The sequence below is a fragment of the Sorex fumeus genome, unplaced genomic scaffold, assembly GCF_029834395.1.
Source record: "Sorex fumeus unplaced genomic scaffold, SorFum_2.1 ptg000026l, whole genome shotgun sequence".
In the NCBI taxonomy this organism is placed as follows: Eukaryota; Metazoa; Chordata; class Mammalia; order Eulipotyphla; family Soricidae; genus Sorex; species Sorex fumeus.
In genome coordinates, this window is record NW_026606083.1 from 16,243,853 (window position 1) to 16,257,660 (window position 13,808).

The window sequence follows — 13,808 nt, forward strand, 5'->3', positions numbered from 1 at the left end:
TTCAGAGAACCAGCTTTCCTAAATACAGTGAGCACAATCATGTGTGTATTCATGGCATGTTTATGCATACATCTTCTTTTCTGAAATAAATAAGAAATTGGATATAGGATTAGGGAAAGTATGTTCCACTTCCTGTTTCCTTTCTCCTCTCCTGCTAAACGTCATTTTTTCTGCATGAGGCATCAAGTTAGCAAGGTAGTGTGGTTGTGTGGTTATGTGCTTATGGATTCAACTTCTAGGTAGTTTTGTGATGAAAGGTGACTTGGTCATGGCATTATCAGAAGATGAAACAGCATAAACAATGATAGATGACTACACCCTGAACTTATTTTTCTCCCTTGGTCTTCATCACTCTCCCCTCATTGTGCCAGGCTCTGCTCTGAAGTCTTAAAACCACAGAATTAACACTTTTAATCCATTAATCCGATGAAACAACCCTATCAAGGACCTCCCATTTACTGGATGGGAAATCGAGGCACTAAGTGACTTAAGGACATCGCTCAAGTTTTGTAACTTTAGAGGGGGAGGTAAATTCCAGCATTGGCTAGAATCTGGTTCTAGAATCTGTACTTTAAATTTGCTTTGATTACTGCTTTGCTTACTTAAATGTACGCCTTTAAAATGGGGTAAATTATGCAAAAGACAGTGCAAAATAATGATAGTGCATGAAAGGGTTAACAGAGAAGCGTGACCCACGAGTTCAAAAAACAAAAACAAACTAGCAAGGGAAAGTCTCTTAAAGCTCCCGCTTGGAAATTCAATGGGCCTCCTGTTCCTTTAAACTCCCCGTCGCTCCCGCTGACACTTTACAAAAGCCCCGCAAAGGCGGGAATCCGCTACTGCGAGCCACCTTCCTCCACCAACCCCGCTGGGCTGGGGTCTCGGGGTCTAGGGGGCTTTTGCAGGGTCAGCTCACCCGGCCCGCTCTGGTTTGCTTTCTTCACACCCCGACCACCTCCACGCTGGGCCTCCCGGGAATAGCCTAGCCCGATTAACCCTTGAGCGCCCGGAAAGCCACCTCTGGTGGGGAGCTCCCGCAGGGGCTTGGGGCGCGGTCTCCCGCAGTTGCGCCTCGGGGGTTAGGTGGGACGGCTACGGGCTCAGGCTGGGGTGCACGGATGGCGCTCCCGGGCCGCGGAGGTGCCCCTCGGAGCACCCCTCTTCCCTCGCCGCCGCTCCGGGCCTCCGGACGCCGGGGGCGCGGGGTGCTGGAGTTACCCTCTCCTCCTGGCCGGGCTCCTCCAGCTTAATTTCTCGGCGACTCCTTCGCCAGCCCCAAGGAAAGTGCGGCCATTGGACAGGTCGGTGCTAGCAGCCGATTTCAGGGAGGAAGGTGGGAGAAGCTCGGAGCAGCTTAGAGGGAGGGAGAGGGGGGAAGGAGGAGGGTGCAGCGCGGGGCTGGCAAATTGCGCGCTCCCGTCCCTCCCCAAAGTGTGGAGCGGGAGCGTGGGGGAGCGAGGTGGCGGCGCCTCCTCCGCCACCAAACTCCCGGAGCTCAGCTCGGCTTGGGGACCACCGTCTTTGCCAAGAAGAGCCCTCTCCCGATAGGCGTCAGTCTGGCTTTTCCACCCCACAATTTCTTATTTCTCCCCTTTCCTCCTTTATATTTCATACAAACAAAACAAAACATTTCCCCCGCTGGCTTCGGATCCCAGCCTGCTGCAGCCCGAGCCTTCCCGGGGCTCAGCCCTTCCGAGCTGCCCATCCTTTGGGCTGCGAGGAAAGAACGCGCGCCCTGGATCGGGTGAAGAAAAGAAGAAAAACTTGTCAAAGGGGTTTTGCCAGCCCACAGTAACCCTTTCCGGCCGACTCAAAGCTCCCGCGGGGGCCCTTCCCAAGACTGGGGAAAGTTCTTTCCCTGCTGACAGCCCTCTCGGATTCGGAGGCGGAACCTGCGCCTGCTGTGGATATCAGATCTGTTTGGAAGCCAGTGGAGCGCATCGTGGGGGCTCGGAGAAGTCACCATCTGCGGACACCCGGGTGGCGCTGCCTGTGCGGAACCCAGAGTTTGTGAGCTCCGGCTGCAAGTGGCCTCTCCTGGCAGTTGTTATTCTGTGTGTGCGTGCGTGTGTGTGCGTTGAGGGCTGCGAGTGCCGTGGCAAGTTGCAAAAGGAGATACGCGGAGGTCCAGCGAGGACCCGGCTCCTCGCACTCGCTTTCTTTCTTTTCCCGGCTCCCGGGTGCGAAATCCCAGCGAAATTTCCTAAAGGCCTCGGAGTGAGGCTAAGACCAGTTCGCCGCACTCCGCTGGTAGTTCCCGTCCAGCCCCCCGCAGGGAGCACCGGAGCAAAGGGCGCCGGGGAAGGACTGTCCCGGAGGGGAAGGGAGATCTCGGCAGCAGCAGCGGCATGGCGCGGTTCCCGAGGGCAGACCTAGCTGCAGCAGGAGTTGTGTTACTTTGCCACTTTTTAATGGACCGGTTTCAGTTCGCTGAAGCAGAGCCCGGAAACCCAGTCGATGGTAAGATGCATTTTCCTTCTTGTTGATTTTGCGCCCGAGAGCCAACCCACTCCCACTCCATCTGCCTGCCCTTGGGAAAGTTATTGCAATGACTTTTCCTTATAAACTTGGGTTTACCAAATGAGGAGACGAAGGTGGGCTGGAAAAAAAAAAGGAGGGTGTAAACGGGGAGGGGGGTTGTTCTTGAGGATTTCTTGGGGCTGGCTTCACCTGAGCTGCAGGGGCGGTGCTGTCTTCCCTGAGCAGTTCTGGGAAGGCACTGGTGAAGGAGCAAAGCTAGCCCTGAAGCTGGCTTCCGGGGCTCTCCCTTTTCCAGCTGCGCCTCCAACCCCCTGATGCTGGCGGAACAGCCTGTGTGTGAGTGAGGGTTTGAGTGTGGCAGTCGTGCTGGCAGCAACGGACTGCAGGAGAGGAACTGCAGGAAAGAAATTGCTGTGGCCGCACCTTCCTCCCCGAGAAGAACTCCCTCCCCCGCCTCGGATTCTTCTCGCCGTCTAGGGTGGAGCGGGTGCTAAGAAGCGTGGGGCGGGGTAGGTGCGGCGGGTGGCGCAAAGGAGGGGAGGAGGTGGCAGAGCTGGACGGGCGCGCCGCTGGCGACTGAACCCAGGCCCCATTGTTCTCTGCCCGCGCTGACTAGCCCGAACGTGCCGGAGGTTCCTCCGGGTGCCCGAACCTTGCCCCAGTTCGGAATCCCAGCCTCGGCATCTGCCTGCGAGCCAGTGGCCGTCGCTGGGCACCAGTGGCCGCAGGAGCCAGGTGCGGGTGGAAGTCGCGCCGCACTCCACTCCCTCCCCCCCTCCCCCCGCGGGGGGAAGCGCACCCGGCTTCCCAGACCCTGTTTGCCGTGGTGAGCCGGGCGCCTGCGCCCCGGGACTGTCTCCCCCCACCCCCCATCACCACCAGGAAGAAAAGGGTGGGTGGGGAGGAACTGGCAAAGACAAGGCAAGAGACCTGGCAGGATATTTGTGCACTTGGTTAGAGTACCAGAGGTGCGGTGGACAAAAAAGCGCTGGGTGAGAATAGAAGAGGATAGTGAACTTTCTGGTTTAAGGGCATCTGGGTCTGCTTTGCTTTTCCAAAGGAGTGGGGACTGATGGTGGTGGTGGCGGCGGTGGTGATTGTGAGGGATTCCTCAGAGACTGCACGTGCTTGTGTTTGTGCCAGGTGCCCAACCCGAGGCCCGAAGAGTCTTGGGTGAAGGCTGGGGAGGGCGGGGATGCCAGGTAAGACGGTGGCGGGGGTGGCCTGAAGGAAGTTCCTGAAGGTCATTGAGACCCAGAAGACACAGAACCCGGAGACCTCCCGTGCTCTTACCCTGCAAGCTCGGGCTCTGCCGTACTCCCTTCAATGTATGATTGGGGTGGGCCCTGGATTGAGTGATGTACTGACAACACTTATTTGGGGGAGGGGGTGGAGCTGGGGTCATGTCCAGCGCTACTCAAGGCGCGTTTACTCCTGGTTCTGCGCTCACGGATCACTTCCCAGGGGGACTCAGGACCTCATGTCAGGGTTCTAGCGTGCCAGGGAAGCGCTTTACCCCTGTACACTCGCTGGCTCCTTGACAGCACTTTTAAAGCAGTGAATTAAACTCAACTTTTCCTGCTGGTTGATTTGTCTTTGTCACACATTGTTCTGTATAAATGAACCTAGATAGTGGTTGATTTATGTTAGTGGAGTATGCCTTCTGATGCTTCCTCGGTTATGTTTCATTGGTTAAAAATAATACTCCCCCCTACCCAGTCTTGGAAGGGACGTTTTTGTTTTAAAAGATCCAGCCATAATTTTAATGAGCATGTTCATGGAATAAGTAAATGCTTATTAAAGAAAGCAGTTGACTTCTTCAGAAAGGAGTTGGAGAGGTGTGTGTGCCAAAGTGACACTGAAGAAATGCATTTGTTGCAAAAAATAAATCAGCAAATGTTTACTTCTCTGAACATTTTCCAATTACAATGGTAGCACTGCACTGTCCTCCCGTTGTTCATCGATTTGCTTGAGCGGGCACCAGTAATGTCTCCATTGTGAGATTGTTGTTACTGTTTTTGGCATATCAACTATGTCACGGCATACTCTCTGTAGCTTGTTGGGCTCTCCGAGAGGGGCAGAGGAATTGAACCCGAGTCAGCTGTGTGCAAGGCAAATGCCCTACATGCTATGCTATCACTCCGGCCCATTACAGTGGTATTGAAAAAGAATATATACACATTTCACTAGTTTTCAAATTGAGGATGAAACCCATAATACTGTAAAGTTATAAATAATACTCTAAAAGCCTTTGCTTTATTCGACATAAACATGTAAAATGCTCAAATGATTACAGATATCTTAAACCTTCTTCTGTTTCTGGTGGAAACTAGTTAGAAACCTGTGATAGGTTTAAAAATCTATGTTAGGATTTGTTGTATTAGAGAAAAGAATAGCTTAAAGTTTCTTGGGATTTTTTGAGATTTGTTACAAACTGAAGCAACTTCTTTCCTGGATACCAATCAGAATACAGCTTTATTGAATTATTTTGTATTAAATAATTAGTGTACTGGATATAAAATGTAGCAAAGAAATGGAAGAAAAATGTGATGTTCTTTTCAAATAGCCTAGTTAAAATTTAACTATGGGAAACAAAAAATTAAAGGTCTTAAAATTATGCATGTATTAATTAGAATTTCTATTACAAGCATTTTGGTATAAAGGAAAAATACCTGATTTCATAACAGGAACATTTAAAAAAATACATCACTTTAGTAAGGCTGCAGTTGATTTTGTTGCCACCAGAGGGCAGAGAAACTATTTTTGTAATATTCCCATTTTTCCATTCTCAAATTGATGATCCTGAATATTTTGTTTTTCTACATGCAATCATTTTTTATATTTAAAATTGCAATTTATGAAGGGGTGGTATTTTTAACCATAATAGGATTTTATTATAGTTTCTGTTTAACATTTATATAGTAGCTCCTAAATATGGAGACTTGTGCTTCTAATACTATCTTTGGGTAAAATACCATAGTGGAGAAAAATTTAAATACCCTTTTTGCATCATAAACTTTGGATATTAACAAATTATTGTGAAATCCCTAGGAATACAATTTTAAAGTATTTCTTATGACTAAAATATAGTGATTAATTTAAAGAATAGTTACACTCTTCATATATCTGCAAAGTATTTATCCACAAAAAATAGTTTATCTGAATATCAACAGTCAGAAAAATTAGGTTAGAGTAATCCTTAACTTTATAGTTATCAAATCCCTTCTATATCCTGGGATATTAAAGATGTGCTAATTGTCTTGAAGACTTTTAGAATTAAAAGTTTAATTATATGTAGTTAAATTTTGACCTGATTTTTTACTCTTTACTGTGGTTCAATGTAACAATGTTGTTAATTCACTGTCACTGTGTCACTGTTCTCCCATTGTTCATGGATTTGATCGAGCAGGCCCAGTAACCGTCTCCATCATGAGACTTGTTGCTACTGTGTTTGGCATATTGAATATGTCACGGGTAGCTTGCCAGGTGTGGCCGTGTGGGTGAGATACTCTCGGTAACTTGCTGGGCTCTCTGAGAGGGGCGGAGGAATTGAACCAGGCTCGGCTGGGCCGGCTGCGCGCAAGGTAAACACCCTACCGCTGCACTATCGCTCCAGCCCAAATTAAATATCATAATATCTCTTAATACCTGTACTTTTGAAAAAAATGCTAGTGAAGATAAACAATTTTTAAAATTAATAATGTCCCTCTCCCACCTGTTCTCACTCTTGTGGACTTTGGGACACAGCAGGGCCTGTGTGGTGTTGGGGTCAGACCTGGCATGTTACTTGTGACCTGGAGCAATACACAGAAGAGACGGTGCTGTCCTTGCACGAAGCCAATCCAGATTCGATCCTCAGCATCCCACAGGGTTCCCCGAACACCGCCAGGAGTAACTCCTGAGTGCAGAGCCAGGAGTAAGTGCTGAACAGTGCCCCATGTGGCCACAAAACAAAAGAGAGAAAAGCACAAACTTTTTGGGTTGATCTTTGTTTGTTTGGAGGCCCCACCTGGTTGTGATCAAAGCTTATTACTGGCTCTGTGCTCAGGGATCACTCCTGGTGGTACTCAGGAGGCCATATGTGGTTCAGGGTTTAAGCCTGAGTTGGCACGTGCAAGGCCTTAACGATACACCTTAGCCCCTGGACTATCTTCCCAGCCCCTTGCTCTGATTTTCACTGTGAGTTCAGAGAAGAGCAAGCAAAAGAGAAAAAACAACCCTACCTGTTGAGGACAACTGTCCCCAACATCAGCCCCAGCACTTACCAAGTGTTTCTCCGATGCATCTTCCTCCATTCCTGCAAGTCTCCACGTCAGCAAGACATGCGGGATGGTTGTTAATTACTGTTGTATAATAAGAATAATTTTAAACCCCAGGGAATTTTAATTTTTAAGCTTTTGATATTTTTATATTCAAGTGACAGTTTATTTTTAGCATATCATTTGTGTTTTAATGCTTTGGTTGGATCAATTCATGGTGTGACAAGGTATGTAAATTTTTTTTAAGTAAAAAATATCTTTTTCTCAATTCCAAGTCCAAACTGCTGACCATTACACCACAAAACCAAGAAATCTCATTTTCTGCAAGTGCCAGAGAGATAGCATAGTGGGTAAGGTGCTTGCCTTGCATGCAGCTGACCAGGGTTCAATCCATGGCATCCCGTATGGTTCACCCGGAGTGATTCCTGAGTGCAGAGCCAGAGCAACTTTCCTGTGCAAGTTTCTTCTGTGCCAGAATGAGACACTATTATGAGAAATAATGGACATGGAGTGTTTTGAAATGAGTTTTCTGTATTTTGCTTCTTAATAGATACCTCTTAGTATACAAACGTTTTTAAAAGATGAATGAGTTGATCAGCAACTGTGATTATGTGCTCTGAAAGTCTTCAGTAGTTTCTCTACAGTTTTAGTTGCTTCACAATGGCCTTCAAAAACCATTGCCTTGAACTGCTTTGCCACCTCTATCTGACATCTCTGTGTATTTTAGTACTCTAACCAAATAAAGCTTTGATGTTCTTGGTACTGCAACCTATGTACTATGTTCCTATATACTATGTAACATAGTGCTATGTACTATGTTTCTGTGTACTATGTTCATATGTATTATGTTCCTATGTACTATAACCTCCTTGCTCTTCCACCTGCCTTTCTTTCCTTTATTACAACTACATCCATCAAATTACTTTTTCTTACAGGTTTATCTTGTACCCTCCATGTACCAAAAAAGACCTCAGCCTTTTCTACTGTACCTGGTTTTTTTTTGAGGGGGGTGTACATCAAATTCTATTCCAGGATTACTCCTGGCTCTGTGCTCAGGGATCACTGCTGCTGGTGTTCCAGGGACCATAGGAGGTGCTGGAGATTTAACTAGAGTCAGCACCATCAAGGCAAAAGGCTTACCCACTGAACTTTCCAACACCTAGGGCACTTGCTTGACTCTGCGTATTACTGTAGTTGTTTTTCTGTCCATGTTTGCATCTATTCCATATACTCTCTTTGACAGTATCACATGTTCTATTTTCAGTTTTGATTTCTCTATTGGATCTATCAGTAGTCATGTAGTAGTTGTTGAACTGAACTAACTGTAACTTAGACATCTTTGTTGCTTCTCACACCCTACTTAGGACTTTTCCCATAAAAAAATGGACATAAATATACAGTATAATGGCGCATAGCAGACTACTCAACAAAGGCCTACAGGATTTTCAGTGCTTGTGGTGGAAGAAAACTATGTTAAAAAGCCTTCTATTTATGGATAGAATTTTCTAAAACTTTGTTCATCATTTGACTGTTTTTAGTTTCTGAATTTTTACTCACATTCTCAATCCAGCACCTTCATCTATGAGTTGCATATGCATGTAAATACACATGTGTAAGCATATGCATATTTAAATATACATACATATATAGATGAAATTGTATTGTCATATGCTGTTTGCAGATTAATACTATTAAATGATTTCAGTTCTTTGCAAATTTTGTTTTGAGCACAACTGTGCTTAAACTGAATGATATTAAACTGCTTTAGAGTTATAAACCTACTCTGGAGGAGACTTTAAAAGTGTTAGGCCCATAAAACTTGTTATGATTGCCCTTGGTGGTTGTGATTAGGATGGTTGTGCAATGTGTTGCATGTTGTATGCTCCCTGAGCAAGGAGGAGAAGGGGACTGAGGAAAAGGGGGAGATATTTTATATCACTTTAGAACTATTTTGATATTTAAAATAGGTTTAATGTGAATGCATTTGGTGGACAATTGATGTGCACCTCTCCCGGGCCCCCACCAAAGTGCCAGATACCCTTTACCACTATTGAATTTTGGATCTCATGCATTTAGATATTAATGACTACTTTGTGGTTTGGACAAGTAGCTTGGACAAATAGTTTGGACATGCCTCTATGCCACCTGTATACCAGAGGTCCTTGACCCCTACCCCCGCCATTGCTTCCTACTTGGCTCTTCTTATTTCCTCCCCCAATTTCTTTCCTTTTATGTCTTTCTCCTCCCTATACTCTTGAGATAAAGGGTGGTCTAGGAATCCCTCTTTTACTGCATTACATTCCCTCATCTTGTTATTCTATATTCTACAGATAAGTGAGATAATTCTGTGTTTATCTTTCTTCTCTGGTTTACTTCACTTAATATACAAGTAATTTTTCCAGCATGATTTTTGGAGTGTGGAGTGATAGAAGTCTAAATAAAATTGATAGATTCTTGTTAAGCATAATTCTTGTTAAATATGCTCTGGTTTATTTAGATTAGGACAATATACTCTTTGGTCCAGCTGGAATGTGGGCAATTAGATATGTCATTACTTTTTGATAATAGTACTATTCTGTGCATCTATTAAAAGTAGTTCCCAAAAGTAGTTTTTCTCTTGAAAACAATCATCTTAACATACAATAAAATATTTCCTTAAACTTTGAGATAGGACTTAGCTCGGCAGAACTTAGCATTTAGAATAGGAAATTTACAAATAGTGATTTCATGGTTTTCAAAATGTGAAATAGTCTTAAAGATCTATTTTGGGTTTAGCTCATCCTTTGTCTTTGATCCATGTTTTCTTTGTTTTTTGGGGAGTCATACCCAGTGATGATCAGAGCTTACTTTTGACTATGTGTTGAGGAATCACACCTGGGGGTACTTGAGGGACCATAAGGAATATTGGGGATCCAACCTAGGTAGACTGTGTTCAAGATAAGTGTCCTACTGCTGGACTATCTCTCCAATCCCATATCCATGTTTTCTTAAAGATTTAAAGATGTAGACTTATATTGTTGCCACCTCTGACCCCGGGAACTTGATTATTTTGTCACTGCATCATTTTGGTGGTGTCAGGAATTGTACCAGGCAGTGATGGGGAATCCAAATCAGACCCCACATATGCAAAGCTGATGCTCTGTTACTGAGCCATATCTTACCCTGTGAATCTAACCATTTATTTGGCATATTTTTTGTTTATTTATTGTCAAAAAGAGCCCACCAGTCTCATCACCAGGATAACCAGGAGGAAGTTTGCTTTTGTGTCTGACATTTTTGTACTTTTGCTATCATTACCCTTCAATACCTTGCGAAAGACCTATTACAAATTGCATCAGTCTAATTTGTTGCATAATATTCATGATAAAAAGAATATATGAAATGGTGTGGGATAAACTGAATAATATTTTTACTTTATATAAGTCTTGACAGTAAAGTTGTTCTGTCCTGAAATTTTTATTAAATACAAACTGCCATCATAATTATTTTAGTATTTCATGTTTTTATACTTAAAATGATCTAAATCATCATTATCTATATAACTCTGAAGAATTCTAACTGATATGAGTTACATCAGGTAGATTCTGGTGCCCTATTATTTATATAGGTGCTGAGAATACTCCTTTTGAGTAGCACAGTCGCACTGTAGCACTGTAGCACTTCCTTGCGTTGTTCATCGATTTGCTTGAGCGGGCACCAGTAACGCCTCACAACGAACTGTGAGACTTGTTATTACTGTTTTTGGCATATTGGATATGTCACGGGTAGCTTGCCAGGCTTTGCCACGCAGGCGAAATACTATCAGTAGCTTGCCAAGCTCTCTGAGCGGAGTGGAGGAATCAAACCCGGGACAACCGCGTGCAAGGCAAACGCCCTACCCGCTGTGCTAGTGCTCCAGCCCATGCCTTTTGAGTAATTTTTAAAAACATTTTAACTATTTTAGTAGTCAGTGAACACAATGCTTTTATGTTACTAATTATATCTATGATATTTCAAGACAATTTTTAGAGATTTTATTGCATATCTTTAGTTTTCTACATACAAAGTAAGAGAAAATGAACTAAAAAAACAATGATGGGTGTTTGTATTTTATGATTTTAATCTTGGCTTTGCAATGGTAATCATGAATATTCATTAAGATTTTCTATACATCTCAAAATTGTAAGGAATATTTTAGAACCTTAATACCCTGTAAAATTAAGGCTGACTTGTAAAATTACTTAACATAGGGGCTGGAGAAATAGTAGAGCGGTTAAGGCACTTGCTTTGCACGTGGTTGACCTATAGCTTGATCTCCCACTTCTCTTTTGGTTGGTCTTCCAAATATTGCCAGGAGTAACACCTGGAGTAACGCCTTGCCCCAGGTGAAAAGATCAATTAAACTAATGCTACTTCACATTGTAGCTTAACCGCATTCTTGTGGTATTGTAAAGATATAGATACTGTTTGATGTTTTGCGTTCACATGTTTTGTGTTCATGTAATTTGATAATGGGATACTATATATTTTCATAATAATGTTTCTATTTTAATTTATAAATTGAATTTTAAAATTTTATATAGCTTTAAAAATGTATCTTTTATTCAAACTAAATGAAATTTATATAAAAAAGACTTTTACTTCCCTTTAAAGTCATCCTAAAAGGATTTCCTGTCATAGAATATTGAGGTAACATTTGTTAATATGGTCAGAATTGCAAAGTACTGATGAATATGTTGTGAAATAATTTTGGTGGAGACTATATTGTGTAATAATTCACATCACTTGTTGTTTTGTTATACAAGTATCTACATGTGCTTGTGTCGTTCTTAATTTTCCCATTAGTGATTTATTCCACAAGTGGCTTGTCCAGTTTTCATCTACAATTAATCAGTTTTGAACCCTGGTGCTCTATCTACTGCTCCTGTCACTTCATGTTTGTAAGCAGGAGCCACTCAACTTATATTGAAAGGTAGAATACATGGGTTACTGGTCTTGTGAATGTTTTGCTATGGAAGATAGTTCCTGGCATAAGCACTGCTAGATCTTACAAGATTAAATACTTCAAAGACAAAGGGGTGGAAAACACTGATAATTATCCCTGTACTGTATCACACAGTCTTAATTACTTAAGCTTTTTAATAAGTCTTTGTATATGAAGAAGCAAACCTGTCTTCCTTGTTCTTGAACAAGAACTTAAGAACAGAAGTATTCAGGATAATCTAGAAGGCTTACGTGTCTTTATTTTTCCATATCCACTGAAGATGGAACTTCGTAGTTTCATTTAAAACGCTGGGGATTTTGATTGAAGTCTCATGTTTAGTTAAAGTGATGTCCTTTGAGTTGAGGGCTAATGTTGTTTCCTGATTACATCATGAAATTAACCGTACATCTCATAAGAAATGCAAGGGGAAATGATAGAGTAACTTAAATAAGCACCACTACCAAGGGCAAGAATGTTAATTTCTAACTTCTTAGGAATAACCACAAATGAGGGGTGAGCATCAGACATACAAGACACATATACAATGATATTTTCAGTGTCCCATTTAATTATCTCTCTCGGGACCAACTGACTAATTCCATGCATAACTTTTGAGTTTGCTGCTTCATGAAAATCCACTCTAGTGATAATGGTATAATTCCCTGGATTCAGGATTTTCCTTGATATTAGCTGTTTGCTTAATTAAGATCAACTCCATTGGAAGTTACTATCAATTTCTACATTATCCTCCCATTGTTAAAGAGTACACTTTATAGATTGCTACCATTTACAGAAAATAGATTCAGCATTTTATCTGGACCACAGGCATTTATAATAGACATTGATGATTTGCTTGATTTGTGGATTCTAACTCTCCCTCCCTGTCAGTGACCTGTGCTCTGAACTCATACTTACTGATTTGGAAATCAGTGGACAAGACAGCCTGTTTTACTTCTTTGTTATTTTGCCTCCCTTATCATCTTAAAACATCTGGTGTACATTTCAGATGTTTTTCAGAAAGCAGGCATGATTCAAAATCATTCTGCAGATGATAGCCTCCTTGTCTGGACATTGCAAAACAGTTTGCTCCAGAAAGCTAAGGCTTTGTGCAACTTCCGCATTATCAAGTCACTTTTAGGAGAGAAATTTGTAAAATAGGCACAGCAAATCAGACTGATTCTTAATAATATTAATAATGATGATAATAAAACACAAACCACTCTGAAGCTTGACTTTAGACTATCCCACACTTACCCCCATGCCCCTGTGCTCTTCTAGCAGACCGCCCTCCCTTCTGTGCCACTTTATACTTCCTCAGCTCCCCACCTTAGCTCCCAAATCATGCCTCTGGGCTATAACTTATTCTTTATTTCTGAGCCTCAGCAGTTCTTCTTAATTCCAGATCTAGCAGGGCCACTCGCTACCCTGTTTGGTGCTTGTCTCAATGCCTTTGTGCCCATTACCATCTCTTTGAAGATCAGAGTCTAGATTCCTGGATTACATGGTCTCAGTTTCCCTTTTCTGGGCTTGGAGTTCATGATCCTATCTCTCCATCCTATGACTTTTTTTGAAGCAGTCTTCAGAATTCTTCATATCTTCTAATTGTGTAAAGACACAGACACACAGACACACACTCACACACCCTAATTGCACTTCTCCCCCTCTACTCTCTAAAGTGCCTTCTGAACTCCTTTGGAGTTCCTGCTCTTTTGGGCTACTTGCCCATCAGGTCTCAGCTTGACTTGATTTTGGGCCAGTTGTCTCATATTTCAGTGTTTCTCAGTGGCATGTCTGAGCTGAGTGCTTGGATGAAGCACGATTTGTGATCTATACTTATTTATTCTCTGGCTTCTCCTTGATGGTGTGATTAGTGCTATTTCTCATTCATTGTGTGGTTAGTGCCACTTCTGTTAAGAGTGTGGTTAAGCTGTGCATTCTATCCAGCTGTGAGAGGCCGTTGGCCCACCTCAAATCTCCTGCTCCACCCCACATAAACCATCTTTCGAAACTGGTGCATGAAGGAATCTTGCTGACGGGTCATGTGTCTGTTAACAGTTCTCTCCTTGTTCAGATATAGCACTCACATTGGTTGTTTTGTTGATACT

The 13,808-nt window shown here is 43.0% G+C and overlaps 1 protein-coding gene across 1 annotated transcript in view; it reads left to right on the forward strand.

The window, feature by feature from the left end:
• Positions 1-1,705: 1,705 nt before the first annotated feature.
• Positions 1,706-13,808, forward strand: part of PLXDC2 (plexin domain containing 2) — a 436,027-nt gene continuing 423,924 nt past the window's right edge. The window contains exon 1 of the mRNA XM_056114593.1: positions 1,706-2,460. Coding sequence (XP_055970568.1) covers positions 2,349-2,460 — 112 coding nt within the window. The 5' untranslated portion in view covers positions 1,706-2,348. The remainder of the gene's footprint in view (positions 2,461-13,808) is intronic.